At 36.0% G+C, this 24275-nt stretch overlaps 1 protein-coding gene and 1 long non-coding RNA gene across 7 annotated transcripts in view; one reads left to right on the top strand and one right to left on the bottom strand.

Moving 5' to 3' along the window:
• Positions 1-8534: 8534 nt before the first annotated feature.
• nos1apa (nitric oxide synthase 1 (neuronal) adaptor protein a) overlaps positions 8535-24275 on the bottom strand; it is a 220310-nt gene continuing 204569 nt past the window's right edge. For 2 of the 6 annotated variants that reach the window (XR_015493885.2, XR_015493886.1), the window contains 3 exons: positions 21081-21357; positions 12701-15166; positions 8535-12607 (listed from right to left, as the gene is read on the bottom strand). Coding sequence is in view for 4 of the 6 variants with exons in the window: in XM_087257591.2 (XP_087113717.1) it covers positions 14623-15166; positions 21081-21357 (821 nt within the window). In the remaining 2 variants the exon portion in view is untranslated. Of the gene's footprint in view, positions 15167-21080; positions 21358-24275 lie in introns of all 6 variants that reach the window. The other 4 variants (XM_087257591.2, XM_087257592.1, XM_087257590.1 and 1 more) reach the window with 2 other exon arrangements.
• Positions 14090-16348, top strand: LOC147843591 (uncharacterized). The gene is made up of 2 exons (XR_015493917.1): positions 14090-15190; positions 15271-16348. It is a non-coding gene; the product is annotated as an uncharacterized LOC147843591 (long non-coding RNA).

Consider the following 24275-nt stretch of genomic DNA (forward strand, 5'->3'; position numbering starts at 1 on the left):
AGTTAACGAAAAATAAATAAATAAATAAATTAAAAACAATTCTGAGCAAAACTACTTAAATAACTCTTTATTTAACACCTTTTCAAAAATATTAAGAGGTTGAATAATCATTGTACAGATATGATGACAATTTTATTAGGTAGGAGTCAATGTTTAGGTTGCTAGCTGAAGCCAGTGGTGCTGTCTGTAAAAACAGAGGCCCAATCAAGTCACTCCATTTAGTTGTATTAATTAACAGTTAACAAAAATTTGTCCTCAGAAGGAAAGGTGTGTGTATGTGTATATGTATATGTGTGTGGTTTATGGTCAGATACGTCCACACAGGGAAACATCTAAAGGAACCAGATACAGCCCTCTGCACAGCTCAGCAGTGTGCAGTCAGAAAGGGCAAACTGTGGGCACAGGTGCCATTAATAAAGCCTTTGAGGCAATCCTTATTGGTCTGAGAATGAGTGGGCGGAGATGAAAGTGAACAATGAACTGAACATGGGTGTGACACTCTATTTTATACAGTCATTGGTGCGCTACCTTGAGATTGCAGCTTAGGGACAGAAAACCTCTCAACAATTTGCTATCAAACATTGTTTACTTCACTAAGTCAATTTAATGGGGAAAGCATTGATCAAATAGGTCTAATTGATGGAAGATTTGCAAAGAAATGTCATGCTTCTTTGTAAAAGTATTTTGTAGTGTTTTAAAAATACAAATTACAGTATTTTATTTTGATACATGTTGTGACGGCTAGATTTTGAAGTTTATTTTGATACACCTAAAATGAAGGTATTTGGTATTTTTTGCATTATGTATTTTTGCCCAACCCTCATAGTCAATTGAAGTTAATTTGAATATAGACACAGTGTATTCCAAACTAAACAGATGAGTCTACAGTCTAGACTAAATTAAGGTTGTTCGGAGTTAGTGTGTGAGATTTGGGCGTGATATTATCATATTTCCTGAATTTGCTTGATCTCTGGTGCTGCATTTTAAACAAGCTTATTTATGGAGACTCTAGGGCATCCAGCCAGAACTGCATTACAATAATCAAGTCTTGAACTTTTCTGCATCTCATACTGAAAGATATTTGGTGTTATGTATTTATGAGGTGGAAAATACAGTTATGAATGTGAAACTTGATAAAAAATGGCCTTCAAATGCTAATACCATGCTTGCTAATAATTTCATCTAAAGAGAATGTGTAAGAACAACATCTGTTTCACACTTATTAACTAATGTGCCTGATTCAATATATTTAATTGAACTCTTATTATTCAGCTGTAGTATATTCAGATTTGCATTGTATGGCACCTTTAACATTTGTTTGTTATGTTTTTTTATATTTTACAAACAAGATAGTATCTTCCTGATGGGAGTGAAATACACAATAAAAATATGATCCTGTTCCAGAGGTAAAACCAATGAATCACAAATGATATTGAGTATCTAATACTGTAAAGAGCCCCTATTATGCAATATAAGAGATCATAATTTAGTTTTGGGGTCTTCAACAACAGGCTGACATGCACGCAAGGTCAAAAAACACGTTCATTGTCTTATAATATGCATTTATTTTTTACATAATTATCCCAACGACTACCATATGATTCGTTCAGCGATTCATTTGTTCCCAAAACTCTGACTGGTCCGATGACCCAGTCTATTGCGATTGGTCGACTTCATTCAGCGTGAGACAGAGAGATATGCCTACCACGGCTTATCAACAATTTTGAAGTAGTCAGAGTGCAGAGTGTATGTGTGAACCCAATGCAGGAGTGCATTAAAGCAGTGCAGTTAAACACCAACATGATGCAATATTCCTAACCACGACACACATTCAGTATTAATCTACACAGTGGCAAAAGCTGAACTATTTTGAAACCTGAACACCGCACGTGTGTAGGAAAAGCTGATGGTGGCCATAGCAACGACAAACAGCAGTGGATTAAGAGCTCACAAGCAAATTTATATCTGTAAACATAGCAACCCGCATTTGCAAGCTAGAGAAAACAAGAAGGAAACTATTTTAATCACACTTACTTACACTTGAGAACTGAAGGAGGAAACTGATCCATGAACTGTGTTCTGTAAAGTTCCTGTCAAGCTCTGACAAAGTCCCATCAATAGTCTTTTCTGATCCTTTCTTTAACAAATGGCCTACAAATCCCCGTGTAGATTGCCGAAGCACTTGTCAGAAAAATAAAGGGAACACAGCACAAGGCCGGGGCTATAATGCTGAAGTATTTTTGTAAAAATAAACAACTGACTCTTCACAGCCTCAATGTTGAGTAGAGAAAATAACACTATAGCTTACCCTCACTCTTCAGAGCACAGCGTCTGTGTGACATGATTCAACCAGGATCTGCTACAGTGTTTTTAATTTTATTTTTTTGTTTGTGGGCGAGGATGGGGGTCTGCGCGTGCAACATATGGGCGGTGCTTGAGTTCTATATCGATGTCACGCCGACACAGCTAAAGACTCGTTACAAAGATAATTCATTTGAACCACTCTGAGTTGACTCTTTTAGATAAATCAATAGTTTTACACAAGGTGCACTTTCAGATTTAAGCCTGGATAAGCTGGATATCTCACTTCACTTAGAGCTGTGTTACCCACTGCATAGAAGGTCAATTGCAAAAACCTGTAAAAGAGGCTCTTTAAAAAAGTTAATAAATCTGAACATTGGCGTGGATTATAGCACAAGATCAGATCTGTGCATATCCATATTTGATGAATGAGTTCCAGGTTTATGACAGTCCACAAAACCTACTTGGGGAAAAAAGATGTTGGTTGAAATAAATGTACATTTTTAAACAAGACATAACAGACGAAGAGTCAGAAAGGTTAAACTCCTGCAACTGAAATATGGTGTTAACGATAATCATTTCTTCATCCATGCATTCATCTGTATAAATTATAGCAGGTCATCTGTTTCCCTTTGAATTAATATTCAGCACTATTAGGAACAAATTATACACTTAGGCAATTAGGCAGTTATGCTTGTCAAAGTAGGTCTACATGAGGGTGTTAGGCCACTTCATTAAGATGTTAATTGTCATGTAAATTCAGAACCCTCATATTAGCATAGAGACCATTGTTTTAGGAGATTTTCTTTATCAGCTCTCTCTTTCTCTTCAGACCAACATATTTTCTTCGGAGCGAACTGCATATGATTTGTGTTCATAGAAACTTCATCGAGATGAAAGATGTTCATGAATGTGACATCTTTATTAGATGACATTTCAGTTCTCTGCATTGCCAAAAGTGAGTGTGGTAAAAATGTGCAACAGGAAGCACTTGATTCAGAGGTAAGCATGAACATTTTGAACAATGCCTGCAGAACTGCCAAAGGCTCTGTGTGTGTGATGCAGCATTTCCTGCTCCATAAAGAGACTGGCTTTTGAAAATCTTTTTCTGTAAATAATCAGTTCTTTTTTAGCCAATATGGCAGCTGTCGTATTTCCTCTTCTGTTCCGGAACCCTGCTAAGTGGCTAAACTGCATCTCTTTATTTGTGTGATTCATCCCTCTTACAATAACAACAGGAAATATAAAACTTTTACTCTGGGATTAAAATAGTGATCGTTTATCGAAATGTTTATTAGAGTTCTGATAAGATGATATACAGATCTGGAGCTCAAAATTAAGAAACTGCTTTTTATTGGATTTGCCGTTATGTGTTTTAAGTAAAATGTACAATTTTTTAAATAAATTGTCAAATTTATGCTTTATTTACACTGTAAAAGTGATTTACACTGTAAAGAGTTAAAAACTAAACTTGTCGCCTTATAATCATTAAGTAAACAGATTTACTGACATTTTCAAAGTAAAATCAAATTGGTGCTTTTAAGGCAACTGCAGTTTTAAGAAAAAAAATTAAAAAGTAAAGTAACAAACCACATTTTACAGTGTATAAACTACTGATAAAAAGGTTATCAAATAATTTAGATAATTTATTTGCAGAAAAAGACAATAGGTCAATATAATCTGATGATTCCTAACTTACTATAAATAACCAGAGGTTCTTACCTCAGTCATCTTTGTCTTGAAAAATTCCCTTTTCCACCCTTATTCCTCCTTCATTTTTCTTGACAGGGCAACACGGCGGCCCCGTTGTTAGCACGGCTGCCTCACAGCAAGAATGTCACTAGTCCAAGTCTTTTCTTGGCCAGTAGATGTTTCTATGCGGAGTTTACATGTTCTCTCCGTGTTAGCATAAGTTACCCTGGCTTGTCCCGTTTCCCCCACAGTCCAAGGACATGCGTTGTAGGTGAATTGACCAAACTTGCACAATCGATGAACTCTTAATCAACAATCCCTAATTTCCATTAGCCTTAAACAAGCAGGGGAGTTTTCGAGACCTACCTGTGCTCAAGCTCCTTTCTCGCCCCGCAAACGGGAGGGAGCCCCGGGCTCGAGGATCTTATGAGCTCTCTCCTGGAACAGCATGCCAAACATGCTTCATGAGCAATCATCAGCTAAGTTTGAATACACTCATTCATTTTCTTTTCGGATTAGACCCTTTTTTAATTAGGGGCGTCATAGAAGAATAAACCACCAACTTATCCAGCATATGTTTTACGCAGTGGATGCCCTTTTAGCTGCAACCCATCACTGGGAAACACCCATATACACTCTTTTACACACATACATTATGGACAATTTAGCTTATTCAACTCACCTATAGCACATGTCTTTGGACTGTGGGGGAAACCGGAGCACCCGGAGGAAATCCACACGAACACAGGGAGATCATGCAAACTCCACACAGAAATGCCAACAAACCCAGCTGGGGCTTAAACCAGTGGCCTTCCTGCTGTGAGGCGATTGTGCTACCCACTGTGCCACTGTGACGCAAGTGTGAACTCTTGAAATGATATTTAATTATATTTTCCTCACTCTCAGACCATGCAGGATTTTATTAAGTAGGACACTAGAGACATTTTTAGCTAATAATGTGGTCCATTTTAATCAATAAATACAAGTAAAAACTAATAAAAAAAAAAAGAAATCCAAAAAACAGTAACATGCAAAACAAAATGAATATCCATTGCTCCTGATGATCTTATGAATTAAATGTTCATTTTGATCAAGAAATTAACACATTTTTATTTTTGTAAACTGTAATAGTGAAAGTGAAACCAAGCAGTTTACTTCTGTTGATTGTAGTTTAAATAGTAACTAATGTGTTAAAAACATACTTTCAAAGTTATACTGGAACAATAGTAAACATTGTATAAGGGACACTTTTAGTCTTCTTCAGAGCAGAATAATTTGGGATACAGCAAGTTAAATATTCAAGGGTGAACACAGATCACAGAAGCTTCAGATCCCAGCGAGATGTACAAGGACAGCAAATGAATTCTGACAATACATTCTTCACATCCTGAAAGAAATCCTCCACTAAATTAAAGTATCCCCGCTTCCCCGAGAAGCCTGATAACAGCAGATCCGTCCAATCTGAAATATGTCTCATTTCATCCAAACTCTCAATGTCAGCAATTCTCTGTAGTTACATTGTCCAAAATAACTAATGGTTTGGTGTCAGTACAATTTTTTTCTCTTTTTAGTTTGTGAAAGGCATCTTTTATATCAAGGCTGTGCTGAAATTGTATTAAAATAAAGCAAAAACAAAATAAACTAAATACTTAGCACAAGTGCTGTACATGTTGTAAACTTTGTTACAGGATAATTATTTATACAGATGTTCATCCTATAAACTGTGTTTAAAGTTTCTAGCCTTTGTGCTATTATTATGGGTCAGTTGGCATTTCTGTGTGGAGTTTGCATGGTCTCCTTGTTTTGGCGTGGGTTTCCTCCAGGTGGTCTAGTTTACCACAGTAAAAAAAAGACATGCGGTACAGGTGAATTGAATAAGCTAAATTGGCCGTAGAGTATGATTGTAAATGCAAGAGTGTATGGGTGTTTCCCAGTGTTGGGGTTGCAGCTGGAAGGGCATTCGCTGTGTAAAACATATGCTGGATAAGTTGGCGATTCATTCCGTTTTGGCAACCCCTGATGAATAAGGGGAAATGAATAAATTAATTATGGTGAAGTAAATGAATCTTACGATCTGACCTCCGTGTCACAGCCAGGCCAGGTTCTCCCTACTCCCAGTCACATGATTCACCCCGTGCACAGCCACCCAATCAGCCCAATCTCCATGATCTGAGTTTTAATCACTCCCACACGCCATCTTCTGTCATCACTCCAGCCCCATAAATCCTTGCACTCAACCTCACTCAGTCTCTGGCCATGTTGCACTCGAGATGGACAAACTCATACAGTCAGTGACTCTATTAACTATCTGTTATACTTACCTTGTCTGGTCCAGTTTATCTACAGTGTCTGCGTCCTTCTTCCTAGTGTGGTTTCCTTCCTAGTTGTGTCTATCTCCTTTGCATCCATTCAACCTGTTTACATTGAACTGTTATTCATACTCTCAGTTTTGATCTCTGTCCCCCTTCTTGTGAGACCATGTAAGCGTTTTAATTCCTCATTTTATTTGACCTTTCACAAACAGTGTAGAGTGCATCCGGAAAGTATTCATAGCGCTTCACTTTTTCCACGTCTTTATGTCACTGTAAACCTGACAAATCACATGTACATGAGTATTCACAGCCTTTGCTCAATATTCTGTTGATGCACCGTTGGCAGCAACTACAGTACAGCCTCAAGTCTTTTTGAATATGATGCCACATGCTTAGGGCACCTGTCTTTGGGAATTTTTGCCTGTTCCTCTTTGCAGTACCTCTTAAGCTCTATCAGGTTGGATGGGAAGCGATGGTGTACAGCCATTTTCAGATCTGAGAGTCCAGATTTTCAGATCAGGTCTGAGAGTCCTACAATTCCATACGGGGAGTGCGGGGAGTCGGCAAACGTTTAAGGAATAAAATGCACTGTACAAATACACAACATACAATCAAATGAGTCAAAAGCAATAGTTTTCCCTTAGCCTGAATCACATTTATTTAATAATATACTGATTCACAAGTACAACTTGGTGTAAAACACTAGAAAAAAATTGCAAAATCAAAAAGTGAGAGGTGTTTGAAGCGAAAGAATGACAATATACTTCCAAACCTGACTTCATTATCAACCATTATTCTCCCCTTACTACAACCTCTTTCATGCTTCCAGGAGCCAGTCTAAACAGGATGTCTGTCAGGCAGTGATCAATAGGACACAAGGTCATGTTTTAGGAAAAGAAACTGTAAAACACAGGATATGACCACAACAGACAGTGGACGGGATGAAGACCCCACCCAGTACCCCAAACTCAGTATAAACTGTATTCCTATTGCACTCGAAACATTTGCTGTTTGTTCAAACTTCTTATTTAAAATAAGCTGAAACAACACAATTCTTGAGTTTTTTAATGGGGACAATTTTATTGTTTCATGTTCAATCCACTTAATTTTGTAAAAAAATAATAGATGCGCTTAATTCCTTCATGTTGTCCCAACACAAATCAATTGTGTGGAACCAGCATTTTTTTTAATATGGCTTAGTTTTTTTTACACCTGCATTTTTTACAAAGGTGGAAAGGGAAGATAAAATGCTATATAGCACAATAACTCAGTCTATTTTGAGGTCAATTGAAGAGAACCCTTTAAAAAACCTATAAAAACGTTTTGAATTCTTACTTGATAGTTTAACAGTAAACTCTTTAGGTTAAGCAACAATTCACACCATTTATACTGGATTAAAACCTGCCTATTACTAAGATATTTATTCTTTATTAGCACTTATACAGTATGATCTTCCTCCACATCCTTAATCCTATCCATTACCTAAAATCTTAATTGGTTGTTAATAGCTTGAATTGTATAAAGCCTGACTTTTTTTTTTTTTTTTTTAAGATGTAGTTTACTAAATCTTTCTTAAAAGTTGTGGTAAGTGGACAAAATTTACAGTAAATGGGCTGACCTGTAGTCTACGCTTCTGCTTCTTCAATTAAAAAAGAGGATAATACTAGTTTGAAGGTAAAACTGAGGTAAGTGAATAAAGCAGCTCTTAAGTTTACATGATATTTTAATTTGGAATACAGAGTGCATGTACATGACTTACGTTGTCAACAATTTTTGTGAATGACAGTATTGAACTGTATTTTACTGTAAGACAGTTATGCAGTATGTTAGTGTATTTAAAGCTGCATTGTGAAAATTACTGTATATTTTACAAATATGTACAATACTGAAAATACACATAAAGCAAGATAAATGATAAATAGTGCTGTGAAAGTAAATACATTATTTTGCTGTAATTGATTTACAGTAAGTTATTGTAGTTTCTACAGGAAACTGTTAACAGTGTACGTATATGTGTATTTATATATTTCTTTCTTTACTTTGACATAGTTGGCTGTGTGGTCAGTTACTAATTTCTACTGCATTTTATGAATCACTGTTTCAGCTAAAATAATATGCTGAACAACAAAAAATTGTCTCAAATGGTCTGACACCAAAATGATGTACAGCCCATTTTTATATTTGGGCGAATGATTTGATAGTTAATTTCAATGACACAGACACTGTAAGTTCAATGTGAAATCACTTTAATATAGCCAACTTCTCCAAATACATTTCAGTGCACTCATAAAACCTTCATATAACATGCTTTTTTCCTTCAATTGATTTTCTTCATCCAAACAAATGTGACAATAAGACCACTTTGACTGAAATGAAACACATAAAGCATCACAAAGAAACATTACCAACAACATTCCCGTCAAGTTCTCCATCACAAATCATCTCAATTAAAAAGCTAAAGATAAATATCAGTTTCTTCCACTGATTCACACAGAATGGCGTGAAATACTTCATATCAGACTCACATGCAGTAATATAGTATCAGTGGTCCATAATAATTCAGCACTTGCTCCACTTTGTACTCTCATTTTAGTGTTGACACTATTATGAGTTACGTATCATTGCACACGTGACATTACAGTAGTAGTGTAACTAAAATATGGTACAAAAAGACATTCTTAAATCGCATAAATAGTAATAGTGTTTCAATGGTAATACACACAAGACAAACTCAAACTTTCATTCGGCCATCTTTAATAATGCATGTTGACTATTGCATCCCAAGACCTGGAGCTTTAAAGGTGAAGTATGTAAAATCTGTCAATCACTTGCTCAACCAATAGCAAAAGTTTGGGGTGTGGCTCCAGCAGCAGGTGGGTTGAGTCAAAATAAAAAGATTTTCTAACAGAAGTTGAAAAATGTAAAAGTCTACCTTAAGTATGAAGAGCCATCACAGTAAAACAAGGATTAAGACAATCTGTGAATTTTTTGTTTTTTCGCCAAATTCACACTAGGCTTCAGCGTCAACGCTTGATGGAGAGTGTGTCTAAAATTGGGTCGGATGCAATCGTCAAAGCAGCCAATGAAATAAGTCTGCAATCGGCTATGGCCTGAGTTGGGGTATTTGCATAGAGCCATCTGATTGGCTGATGCTTCCATTGGCGCTTGAAAAGTAAAAAAAAAAGTCCCCAACTTCTGCAGTGAGCGGCGCTGACGGATCCCACAATTCAGTTCAGCAACGCTTGACGTCACCCACTCAAAGTCAATGAAAAACGTTGACGCTGACGCTCTGTGTGAATGGGCCGCTAGTCCCCATGAACTGGAAGCAGCGTCTATAATTTTTTTTCATATTGTGACGCAGTTCCTAGAGAAACAAAATATTAAATGAGAAAACAGTGGGTGTGGCTTGTTTTTTTCTATTGCGAGCTGATTGGATGATGTAAAGTAGGCATTTCATTCAGAAAGATAGAGAAAAGGGTTTGAGGAGAGTTATTAAACCTAACAGACACCTCCTGCTCACCATTTCTGTTGTCTGTTAAACATGTTAGCCACGTTCATTTCCTAAGATATACGTAATCTGACAATTTAACTGAAAAAAAAAAAATCAATCAATGAAAGATTAGATGGGCAAACCTTTTTTTTAAAGACATGCACAGATAATCTGTTCACCACAAGACTGACAATATGAGCTAACAAAATCAATATGGTTAGTTTTGATTTCTTGGGGACTTTAACCGAGACTTTTGCAACATTAGCCTAAAACAAAACTTCAAAATATTGAACACACAAGATTAATCTTACAAATGTATATCTTTTGCAAAAGGTGAGTGTAATAGGTGTTTGGAAATGATGAAAATAGGCTTTATTTTTGCCACTATTAGTGCAGAATCTACATACTCCACCTTTAAAAGGAACTCAAGCTATTAAGACTTGTATGGCTCAAAGAAACACTCCAATATGTATTATTTTGACTCATCAATTTGACTCATCTCACAACACTTCTAAATTTAAACAGTTGAGTTGTACATTTTTTACTCCATTCAGCCGATCTCCAGGTTTAAGCTTAGGCTAGCATAAGCCATTGAATTGGATTAGACCATTAGCATCTTGCTAAAAAAATGTTTTGATAATTTTCCAATGTCCTGGAGAGTTTAGCTCCAACCCTAATCAAACACACCTAAAGCAGATGATCAAGCTCTTATTAGACATACTAGAAGCTTCCTGGCAGGTGTGTTGAAGCAAGTTGGAGATAGACTCTCCAGGACACCGGCCCTCCAGGACTGAGTTTGGACACCCCTGCTTTAAGATAATCAGCTAATGTTTACATTTGCAACAATGCAATAAAGTAAAAAACACCTCATGTGGATTTTTACAACTATGAATCTGCATTTCATTTTGGAGGCTGCTGTCCTCCGTTTTCAGCTGTACAGTATATTGAGAAAACCTTCATGAATGAAATGAAGTTGCTGAAATATAACTGGGTAAAGTGGTAGTGGGCGAAGATACAGTACACAGACCAAAACAAAGACAGACGTTCTGACACTTACAAAGGAGAATAACTGACTTTAGCACTGTTTACCAGGTAAACAAGCATGTTAGCATAGCATGTTTCTTAAGTATCTGCAAACATATTATGGTATTTCTATGATTTAGAAGATTGAAAAACTCACATACAGCCCTTTTTAGTGTACAGTTTTCTCCAGTTATGGCTGATGCAGCAACACACAGATGTTGACAAGTTGTTTAGCGGTTAGCATTTGTTATCTCTGCAGTTTCACAGTGCAGATTTCACTCAATATCTAGGGGTGTTTAGACTCCATGTGGGGAAAAAAATCAATGGTATTTAAGACTTACATTTTCAGCTCTTGTTGCCCTTTGAGTGAAACTTACAGCCAAAAGCCACTCGATGCAGCATTATACAGATGCAACTGTTTACCATCAAGCACTGCACATTGTAACGGCAGCTCCCATAATCCAGAATGAATGTGAAGTTTTAAAGTAAATGTAAATCAAAGGTATTCTAATACACATTTAAGACATTATTTACATCATATTGAGCTATACAAGTCTTAATATGAGGGGCTGTATAGGTTCCAAATGACATCTCAGTACATCAAATGCAGCATGGAAATATATAAATAATGGGAGCGTAAGTAGCACCATTGAATGCAACCGAACATCCCAAAATCTTTCCAGAGGAGCCATTGTGTGGGATAAAGAGCAGGTCTGAGAGAGTGTCATGGGAGTCGGACTGTCTACACAAACAAGAGGACAAGGATGGAGATTAGTGTTGAGTTATAGCATTCCTGGAGTCTTCTGCATACTTTCATGTTGACTGAGCCTCATTACAGACATTCCTCTAACCATCATCACCTTGACCGTTAGCACTTACAAAAGATTCAAAAAGTTTTTTTTTGTTTGTTTGTTTTTTGGTGAAAATTAATGTAGAGATCACTTAGGGTAAAAACAAAAATGGAAGCAGTATATACTAGTGGACTTGCTCATACTGATTATTCCATTTAGCACAAGCTCATAAAACAACACATGTAGTGAAATATAAAAGTCCTGATGTTAAAATTGATATGTATCAAAGAAAAGACAAGTGTAAGACATGAAATGCTGCCCACTTATGACACTGCTAAGACAGCTTTGGAGGTATTGTAGTAACACTGCAAGCTTATAGAGAGTCTACCATCAAAGGGAAAGTTCACCCAAAAATGGAAATTTGCTGTTGATTTATTTACTTGATGACTTGTTTATTTCTCTATTTTTCAGATCAAAGATGACATGGCCTTTTTTGCCTTTTTGAAATGAAAACAATCATGGCTGCATACTGAAGTGTTGTTCCAAATTGAGGTACTCAAAACTGACCACTTTGAAGGGTTTTTGTAATAAAGGTTTTCAAACAGCCGATTCGAATGTTATCACTTGATTCAACGGGCGCTGTCAGTAGTTATCAGCTGAAAGATATTGGCCAGTAGAGGCCTTCTGCACCTAATAGTAAGCTTAGAAGGCTGTTATCATCCATCCACATGGTTAATCAGCTATAGATCACATACGGGTGCGGCCGGAAGTTAACGAGAATTGTTTATATTATTTCTTAAATTTCCCATTAATTGTACTTTATTAACGTCTACCCCAACCCTAAACCCAACCGTCACATTAATGTAAAAACACATCTGGATCTGGAGTCTTCTCTATTAGTATAGCTCATTAACCATGTGGCTGGATGATAACAGCCTTCTGAGCCTACTAGGATCTTTTGTGCAGGTAAGTCACACACTGTGTTCCATTTGTAAGGGCTCATCTCTATGTACTAACTACTCAATGCTTTCACCCTAGAGGTAAACTCTTTGAAGATATTATGGCATAGGGATGAGCCCTTTCTAATAGACCTCAAAAGAGAAGAGAAGAGATCAAACTCTATATGCTTGAAGTGGAATGCCGTCAAATGTTGGTGCACCACCCAGATAGTCATCAGTGCCGACAATTAAATTCTTTTTTGAGGAATATTAAAGAATATTTTTAGTCAATGGCTACTGGCACTAGGCAAGTTTTGCTTCAGAAGATTGCAATGTAGCATCCTGAGCCACATTCATTTTCTTTTGCCTAATTATGTTTTTTTACTTTTAATGTGGCAATTGTGTAAGTTTGCATGTTCTCCCCGAATTGGCATGGGTTTCCTCCGGGTGCTTCGGCTTCCCCCACAGTCCAAAGACATGTACTATAGGTGAATTTGATTAACTAAATTAGCCTTAGTAAATGAGCACATGTGTGAATGCGAGTGTATGGGTGTTTCCCAATACTGGGTTGTGGTTGGAATGGCATCCGCTGCTGATGAATAAGTGACAAAGCCGAAGAAAAATGAATGAATGGCAATTGTATTTTATGAATTACCAAGGATCACAAAATCTGTTCTATGAATGTTCTATTAAGAAAAAAGTCACCAAGATCTTGGATGATCTGACACTAAGTAAATTAACAGCATTTTTTAGGTGAACTATGCCTTTAGGTTTTCTTGTCTAATTTTCCAGCAAAATACCAAAACAGATATTTCAAATAAGATAAATGTTCATACTTTTTATATACAAAATGCGCAACACTGCATAATTAGGACTTGTTAAAAAAAAAGGTTTGGAGTTTTAAAAATTTAAGAAGCCATTATTTGATCAAATGTCTTATTGTGAAATATTTACTTTTTGATATCAAGAATAATCAAAAACATTATTTAAAACCTTACAACAAGAATATTTCAATCTTAAATAAGAAGATTCTTCAGAAATCATGCTAATCAGGGTGATTTAGTGCTCAGTAAAAATGGTTTACTATTGTCAAGGCTTAAAAGACTTACACTTTTTGTGAAAACAGTGATTGTTTCTGGGTTATTTGATGACTAGTAAAGTCAAAAACAATCAATAGTTAAGGCCCGTGCACACAGAGACATTTTTGCTCACGTTTTTCGTCGACGTTTAACGCCTAGTGACTAAATAAAGGGCGTCAATGTGATCATGCACACTTATGCGCAAAATGGCAGAGGTAAAGGCGTCATTTAAAAAAAAAAAAAAAACGCCTCATGCTAGTTTTTTTTTGTTTTGACACGTTAAAACTTTCTCCACCTATCAGGTTGGGACTTTTGTTCACGGGCACGGAGCTGCTGAAGTTACAGTAAACAGCACTTTGAGGCGCTCAAGTGCAAAACTGTCAATGTGAGCGCACATTGAAGAGGATGCCCAGAGGCGATATGAGTGTGGAGCTGTTGTGTAGCGCCGTCTAACGTCAAGGAGGGATTTTGCATACTCTTCTGCTCGACACTAGTGAAAATCACTTGGGTTTGAATCCGGAAAAACGTCTTAAAAACCGCTGACGATAAACGCAAATGAAAAGCATCCCGGTGTATACGAGCCTTTATATGAGAGAAATCTTTTGTAACATTAATAATCTCTTATTACAGCATTACTATTAAACAAATCATGAGAACAAGTCATAAGAGCGTATGCAGTGTTGCATCTCAAAAAAATTAATCTGGAAAATTCTACTGGAAAAAAAGTCAACAAATACTAAGCTAAAACCATCTTGCAGTGTATTGACTTTGGTTTCTGTTAACTTGTGTTTTTTAGAGTACAGGTCCACAAATCCTTTAAAATACAATCTTTTGAAAGATATTATGTTACTATGATTAAAAAACAATAGTGATTTTTATCATTTGAATAATTATATCTATGAAATGACTAAGTACAATCAGCGGTACTTTGCTATAAAGGCAAAATCTGAAATGCTAAAATGAAAGCAGTTTAAATGGTGGGATTCCTGGAAAACCTTATTCAAAGGACAGCAGGTCAGGATGTGGTTCTTCGTTGTCCAGGTTGAGGGTTCGATAATCCACAGTGCCATTCTCCATTAATTCCCCTTCAGTGACGCTGATCCGGCAGCCGCCTTTCCCTGGACACGGAGTGGAAGCCATTCTGGTTTCTGAATTGGCCAGTTTCTTTGGGTCCAGATTGTCTTTGTGAATGAGATCTGGAACTGAGAGAAGCATCTGCGACTGATCCACATCCTCTGAATTTCTCTCATCCATCACCGCAGATGTGGGCTTGCTATTCAGTTCTACGCTGGGCTTCTTCTCCATCTGGCTGTCGACGTCTGCTTCTGGAGGTTTCTCGATGTTGGACTCTTCAGGCTGGAACTCGGCTTTCTCTTTGGAGGTTTTGTCAGGCGAGGAGACGAAGGAGGATTCTGGGGAGGCCACGACAGGGTCAGAGGAGATCATCATGTCCTGGGTGGTCTTCAGGGCACGTGGAAGACGCTTCTTGCCAGTGGGTGGAGGAGGATCCAGACGAGGGAAAGAGTCCAGGGAAATGTGACTGTGGTGGAGAGAAAAAAGCATTGTGAGAGCTCATACATTAATTTTTCAGTTCTCTCACTCAAACGTGGGCCAAAATAATGAAGTTTATTTTTTTCTTTACAGATTCTCATTGTCATATTTCAGACCTTTAGGAGGATAGTTCACTTAAGGGCGTACTCCCAGTATGCTATCCGAAGCAATAGGAGTGCTCTGAATTGGGCTCAGGTACGGTTCACTTGGCCGGCCCTGGCCCGGTTGGAAGAGGTTTGCCAGAGCGCGGTTCACTTGGGCTTTGGCGCGGTACACTTGTAGTGTGAGTGCAAAGTGCGCCTAAGCCCGAAACTGAAGACGAGACGAGGTGTGACTTTTACGGGACTGTTTTATATGGATTAATTAATCATTCTTACTGTTCAATGAACGCAAACTGTTGTAGTTTATTAAACACAAACCCCTTACTGCATGACAGCTGCACCTTTAGCAAACCTCCTAATTCCTGCAGCACGAGGACTTTATGATTGTTTATGACCGTCAAAAGTGGCTGATCTGGTGAAATATTTGACTGTGTCACTGCATCCCAAACGACTAAAATGATGTAACTAAAGAAATGTCCAGTGTTCTGAACGAAGCACTTATTGAACAGTGCATCATCGATAACGTAAGCATGCTCAGGCCCGAATGTAATGTGAGTGCAGGCCTTTGGGGGAGATTAGAGAGGGTTTATTTAGGTACATATAAAAGCATATATTGAGCCTGTGGGGTAAGGAGGAACGTTCACAGGACAGCAGTGCTATAGTTGAAATTTAAGAAGGATAAAAATAATATTCAAAATAATAATGCTGCATTTTGTCAATTCATTTATAATAACTAAACATGCATGTTTATTACCTTTTTAATACATTAAATAAATTAAAAAAGGCAAAAATATGATAAAACTAAAAAAATACGTAAAATAAATATTGATAATTGTATATTCGTTGTTATACATAAAATACAAATGTTCCTCATATTTGCACTTACCGTGTTAATAATTATTTAGGATTTAAAAATTTGACAGAAAAGTAGTTTACATTGCCACACAAGTTGCATTAACAAAATTTGCATGCACTCCTTTTACTTTTCCATTCTTTTTAAAAAAATTATCTGTCAAAAACATGTTTAATTCTATAATATATGTTACATTATATAATGTTACAGTCATTAAGAAACAAAACAAAACAAAAAAACACTTAAACCCAAATTTGAACCAGTCCATATCTGCTATCTCAGAAGTCAGAATTTGAACATTTCAATCATAAAACTTTTTTTTAATTAATGACTGAAATTTCCATCTTTCTTGTAAAACTGTAATTTAGAAAATCCATGAATAAAAAAAAAAAACAATATTAATATTTAAACAGTACTGTTAATAAAAAGCTTACTCATCTTAAGTAGATTAAATATTACAGAAACAAATGGAAATGAAGAGCCGCTGTATCTCAACCATTAATTTGGATGGTGGTCAAATGACATCAAATTCACCATGACTTTTCAAGTCACATGAGATGCTCACACTCAATTAACAACAAAATTCTTGCGCGTGTAATAATGTTCTTTTAATAAATCTCCTAAGCCGACAGCACAATTCCCTCAATAATGTCACATCTCTGTGCTTTAATAACCTCACTCTAGAAGATAAGAAGTTGGTTTCTTGTAAATGCCTCGTTTCATTTACTATTTTATGATAGAGGAATTTGCACTTGCTCTGCTGAAGATATGAATGCTGATGAGAGTTATAAAGTCTATATGATATTCTATTATCATTTTAACATATTAGAAAAATAAAATAACACGCCTCTCCTCAACAAGCTGCTTATTCATATTTGGGTAATATTAGGTAACCTTTCATTTACATTTTACACTTTAGCAGATGCTGGCGACCCCTGATGAATAAAGGGACTAAGTTGAAGAAAAATGAATTCATGAGTTTAGCAGATGTTTTTGTCCAAAGTGACTTACCACTGAGGAGGCAAATAGCGAATATACACTCAAGTGCTAAAATATAGAAATTAACTGTGTGTGCACTTAAATAATTAAGGGACAGAGTAAAAAAAAAAAATAATAATAATAATTATATATATATATATATATATATATATATATATATATATATATATATATATATATATATATTTTTTTTTTTTTTTTCATGTACTATTCCAATTATGAGTTATAACAACATTTTACTATGACTATCTTACGATGCACTACCAATTACATAAAAAACGCAACTCTTTTCCATACAGCCTAATAAAAATGCTGGAAATAATTGTGTAAACGAGATGTTACGCAACTGGTAAGATTCCAAGCAATTAAACCAAGCCGTCGTCTCAAGTCAAAGTTTGAATGACGCAACACAAGCACATGGACTGACAGAGACAGACACGCTCAGTTTCTTGAAGGCAGATGATCATAATGATGGCGGATGCAGTTGCTGTGAACGGCCACATGAAAAGCCCTGTTTCATCTCAGAGAGACGTCTGTCAACACTCTGCTGTAACTCCATCACAACTGAGTTCAAACACAATTCTCCTGTTTTCACTTGTAAAAGAGATGTGAACTGCCACAGAAAAATGGCATTGGTCATTTGCCACATTCAAAGTCATTTATTACTCTATTGATGAAATGTGTATAAATGGACTATCAGTAAAAACAGTATTGATGCATGCACACCGGCTTGTTATACTGTAATAAACACTTATAATATGGCACGAGGTGTGACTCTGTACACTAGCTTAACAGAGTACAACTAGGTCATACCCAAGTCATTACATAACTTTGTGTCCTTGTAAACCACATCCCTGTACACACACATACACAAACACAGAGTAAAAACATTGAATATTATTCTGAAAGGTTTTCTATCTCAATTTATATCAGTCAAGCGGACTAAAATGTTAGGGTAAACTTTGTAGAACTAAATAAAATGAACTGAAACCTGAATAACTGATCAAAACATTTTTGTCATAATTTATTTACACTCTCTCACTTCTGTGAGTCATTAAGAACAATTATATTATTTTTTGGTCCCACATTATATTAAGTGGCCTATGTCCTTAAATCAAAATATAAACAGAATGTACTTAATTATGGTGTCACAGTGGTGCAATGGGTAGCATCATCGCCTCACAGCAAGAAGGTCGTTGGTTCAAGCCCAGGTGGGTCAGTTGGCATTTCTGTGTGAAGTACGCAGGTTCTCCCCATGTCTTTTAGGAGCAGGTTAGGTGGTATGGCTAGGTTTAAGTGTGGGTTAAGGTGTAAGGGATGGTCAACAGTGTAATTATAAACATATTTACTGAAATTAATTACAGATGAAATTACATGCAGATATTTAATCAAGCATAAGTATAATGTAAAAACATATTTTACACACCAAGTACATTATAACTGGTAACTTAGAACATATTAGTTAAGGCTACTTAATATAAAGTGGAACCAACTCTTTTTATTATTTACATCATGTTTTAGTTACTGTCCGAGATATTAGTATTCCGGCAAAAGTGCCATTTAAAGGCTTAACTATATTAATTAATTTAACTAGACAAGTTAGGTTAATTAGACAAGTCATTGGACAACAGTGGTTTGAAAAAGGGGGCTAATAATACGGACCTCTGCAGATTAGGGATGCTACAATCTGGATTTTTGCAGTCACTAATGATCGAACAATATCGAGAACTGATTCTAATGCTTCATACTTAATAATGCATAAAGCACATTCTCCCTCTAAGTATGAACCTGAAGAAAATATCTTGCCTTACCTAAGAGAATAAATCAAGGATGCTGCATAGAAAACCTTAAACACGTCTCTTATAACCATTTAGATGTGAACATGTCATGGCCAGAAGCAGCTATACAGAAAATAATTCATCCACTCATTTTACTTAAGCTTATTTATCAGGGGTCGCCACAGCAGAATGAAACGCCACAGAAAATAAAATAACACAGATATAAAAATTGTTAAGAAAAATGACAAACAATGCAATTTGAAAACAAAAAGTGCAAATGATGAAAGAAAAATTCAACATGTCCCAGTCAAGTAAACGTTTGGAGTGCATGTTTGATGTATAAGAAGTTCAAATTCACACCTATAAATCCATCACTTCTTTACTGAAAGGAAATGGGCCCATAAACTACTGTTTATTGCAATACATATGTTACAAGAAGTTTTATTATTAAATATTCATGTTAAAAATATTTATTTTAAAGTATTATTATCTAAAAAATTTCAGCCAGCTTTTAGTGTACTTAAAATATTGTCAAAAACACAGATCTTTCAGCTGTTATATGCAAAAAAGACTAAATAAATACAAGATCATTCAAATATTTTGCTCATCACTATGGAGCTAATAATATGTCAAAACAATCTGAATTTGAATTGTGTTCATTTGAATAATTGATAATTGTATTTTAATAAATCTGAATTTTTATATGCCGTTAAAAATTGTTTTGAATTTGAATTTCTTATTTTAAACTTTAATTTCTTAATTTAAATTTGAATTTCATAACTTGAATATTAAACCTTTTAACATTATCTACTCTTCCCTATTGATCACCCCTGACCTACTTTCTGCGGAATCAGAATTTCACAATCTGAATTTCTGGTTTTGAATTTTAAGATATTGAATTTGATGAACACTTGAAACTGTATTTTTACAAACTGGATATCTGCAGTCTATGAATTCAGAACACAAAAAATCTGAAGTTTGAAAATACAGCCTTAAAAAATGTAGTTGTCTAAAATTTCATATGTTCAATATTTAAGTTATGAAATTGAAATTCAAATTAAGAAATTCAAATTCAAAGAAATTTTTAACAGCATACAAATATTCCGATTTATTAAATTACAATTGTCAATAATTCAAATTAACACAATTCAAATTCAGATTGTTTAGCATATTATTAGCTCTATAGTCTTCAACTATTGGCAGCTTGATCACTCAATGAGAGGGGGGGACTGCACTATTCATTTACCCTAAGAAACGTAATGCTTAGACCATCACTGTGCCTCTCGTGATCTGTTCTCTTGCTCATTCACTCTGGTGGCCATGATTTCCGAGTATTTAAACAAATTTTTGGGGATCACGGAACAGGTATGAATATGCGGGAGACTTGCGGAGCTTCCGGGAGGAGGGTTGGATGAGACACTAGATAGGGGCGATTGGTCCACTCATGTCACAACATCTCAAAACACTGGATATGCATTGGCTGCACTTACAACAAGGCCATCACTCACATGAGTCATGCCAATAGACTGTATAGACAGGTCGCACCACATCTGTATATATTTTAGCTGTTGTGATGCGAGCGCATCGATCGCTCACACCCCCATGCATCATTCACCTCCGTACGTATTGTGGATGCTGTAGGCTATGTATAGGAGAGTGCACGTGCGTCTTCCTTTGGTTGTAAACTCAAACAAACACCTGCGATCGGGTTATGAGATCGGCCAGATTGGCGAGTACCGATCAAGTGATGAAGTGTGGTTATCGGCCCATACTGATCTCCTACTGCAGATTTTACATTTATTAAATATTATTCTTATTCCAGCCAAACTAAAAAGAAAGACTTTAAAAAGAAGGACGATATCCTTGCACATTTCTTATGTAGTTATTTTTCCTCCTTAAGATGCCTTCATCAAGCAGCGCTATGTTTAGGGGAACATTTTCTTTTCTTTCCTGTTCATCTGACATTTATCAGTCAGGACACTGAAGAGGGTCTATCAGGCCGGGCTATGACGCAGTAAAGCCTTAAATTAGTCTCTGTAAAAGCACTGCAGGCCTCACATGTCAAGAGCAAGTATACCACAACTGACAACTTCCTAGCAATTTTACTCTTAGCGTGAAGTCAATAGAGTATAATGAGCGTTTTGAGGTCACTGGCGCTGTGAAAGTCTGTACCTGTTTCTGGCTGTGCCGTGGCTCATGTCAACCAGGCTGGCCCACACCGGCTCCACGTTCTTATTCACCTCCGTCACCCCAATGTCTCCGAGGCTGCTGGGATCTTTCCGGCGGAGCAGGTCGTTCACCTTCGCACCCATGGCTTTGCCCAAGTTGAAGGCATTTTTGAGGTGTTGACTGCCTCCTGTCTTTGATCCAGACAGAGCTGAAGAGTCTGATGGACGAAAACTCTTCGGCTGATCTGCAGTGTTGCAGTTCTCAAACATGCTTTGGTCCACTAAAAGAAAGGAAGAAAGAAAAGAACAAAAAGCATTTCAGACAAAGAGATGTGCATGTATTTTCATTAAAACAATTATATCACAAAAGCATTTAAAGGAACACTATATTTTGAAAATAATTTTAAAACACTTTACCGAGAGGTATACCATTTTTGAATCCATTTAGATGATTTTTTGGCCTGGCGGGAGTACTTTTAGCAGGCTTAGCATAGATCACTGAATCATATCATAGATATTTACATTAGATGTTGTCTATGTCTATTGGAAGGAATGCATCAATAGAGCTGCCTTAAAATTAATGTGGGACTAAGATGCTGTGGAGGACTGGACACCTTTCCTCCATCCTAGGCCACAATTTTGTATATATCTATGATTGGGAGTTTTCCCAGTGGTCAGTATCACTTTTCTACATGGATGGATCAGTGACCGCATGGGCACTACTGACAAAGAGCATGTGTTGTGTGCATGTATGTATGTATTATCCTTCCTCCCTATGAAATTTGTTCTAATCCATGTCCAGAAACACACCCCCTCTCCTGCTTTCACTTCTAATGCTAACGAAGGGAGTGATTCGTTTGTGAATGAATCTCCATTATGAACGAATCATAATGGAGATAGCCTGCATCTCAATGTGAATATCCACCGTGTTTATCTAAATGGTATTTAACATTTGTAATATTCAATAAATAAGGGTAGAAAATGCACATTGAGACGCAGACACTGGTATGTTATCAGGCAACCTAATAAGTTACTTCGAAACTAGCCGTTACTTCAGCTAGCTGACAATAATACAAGTTTCTAGCAGCGCAGCATCTTAATGTCTTATTTCATTTACATTGTTTGATGATTTTGTTCAACAAAACTAGCATGAGCCTAGTATTTAGTGTAAGTTGGTTCTACTTTGCCTTATGTTCAGTAAAGTAAGTGACTGCATTTTCATCAATAACATTACTTGTTGAGCACAAAAATTCGTAACTATGAAAAGTTCTGCTTTTATGATTTGCTTTCTTTGTTTGCTCTTAACTACACCTGTACGCAGCACTAAAAGATCTTCACATTGGCTTTAATCTTGACTAGTGCGATTGAATGACATTTGGCCTGGGAGCACTGTACAAATGTGGCAGCGGTATTAACACATGCTCAGGGTCTGTATGTGATATCTAGTGTATACATCTATGGAATCAAAAAACATTTGCAACTTGAAAAAGACCAAATTAATTTAATCATTTTTTTCTATTTAAAGCTTGACTCTTCTGTAGTTACATTGTGTACTAAGTTCGACAGAAGATGAAAAGTTGCAATTTTTCTAGGCTGATATGACTAGGAATAATGATGAAAATCTATTTTGAGCTACTGTAAGCCAAAGGTGTTCTCTCCTGACTCTAAAATCGGCTGTGTGGATTCAAAAATGGTACAACTCAACTCTTTAACTCTAGGACATCTGTAAAATGAGGCTGCTTTCAAAATAAGAGAAGTTCCTTTAAAAGCAAATAGCTTTTGTATAGGATTTAATGCTTGAGCATTTACAAGTAGAAGAACACTTGGTCTCATTCACTAATTATGTGGATTATTTCAAAGGCATGGACAAATCTCTTATTAAAGAAACTCTTTTCCTGATACACAACATTATAATTATGTTTTTAAGCTCATCTAATATTCTCATATTAAAGAATTGAGTGCTCAAGGTTAATCATTTGCATAAATACACACATTTACTGCATAAATGTAGCACAGAATTGTATTACAGACAGTTTGAATATACTAATTTGACTAAAGACTGAATTGTTTTATATAAATGATTTGTACAGCTTAATGGTTGAATAACTAGAATAAACAGTAGTATTTTCTGTGATTCTGAAAAAAAAAAAAACTATATATATTTGCCAATAGTCTCAGAAAAACTAGCACGATTATTTTCATTAACAGACAATGTGTTTTAAGATTAATTCATTTTTCACAGAAAACAAGACTCTGTATATTACATCTCCATTGAACTTATGCTGATTTAAAGATATTTTAATTGGAAAACAAATAATGAGGGATTATTTTGCATTTCTACTGCAGGCACATTGATTTAAGTTTTTGTCATAATTTCTTTGTGAAAATGAAGATCTTTGTATACACATGTTTTCTAAATGAGACCAAGTGCGTGTTCAACTAATTAGTTTTACATATGTCAAATCTTGTAATGGGTAATGTTTTCTAAGATAGCATCAATATCAATTTATCTAGTATTTAATATAAGTAAATTCAAAATAAAACATTTACAATAAAACAAGGCATTATTCAATATATGATGAATAATTCAAACTCACTTTGATTGGCTAAATATGACTTAAAAAGTATGATAAATGAGCACCTGTTAACAACAATGGCAGAGCTTCCCACACATATACTTTACTTACGTAGGTGGGCCGCCCAGGTATATTGACGGCCACCCAAGTATATTAGTGATGCATTTTATTTATATTATTAACATCCTTTTAGACTTTTTTTTTGTATACGCTCAATATAAACAAACATCCGCGATCGATTAAGTAGTAGAAAATCTTCTCTCGTTTAGCAGTTTCGTTCTGTGCCCGCAAAACCTGTCAACAATCGTGCAGACATTATCATGTGCTCTTTAGATCCACAGAGACGTGCAGTTTTGGAACTTCGTTTGGGTTTCTAAATCTCCTCAAATGTCTGGAATTCAACTTTCGCTTTTGCTTGCTAAAGCTTGTATGTGGTTTTGCATTACTCTTTTATTAAAGACTACTTTCTGGCTGGTTTCACAGCTGTCTGCGCACACACAGCTGCGATACTGAGAGAAAAAGTAAATTATAGATGCGTTGATCTAAACGACTCAGAGAAACTTTACTTTATGCTTGGAGAAGCCAAAATGACACCTAAACTGGCTGCAAAATACAGTATGTAC

The sequence above is a fragment of the Danio rerio genome, chromosome 6 (assembly GCF_052040795.2).
Source record: "Danio rerio strain M-AB ecotype USA chromosome 6, GRCz13ab, whole genome shotgun sequence".
In the NCBI taxonomy this organism is placed as follows: domain Eukaryota; kingdom Metazoa; phylum Chordata; class Actinopteri; order Cypriniformes; family Danionidae; genus Danio; species Danio rerio.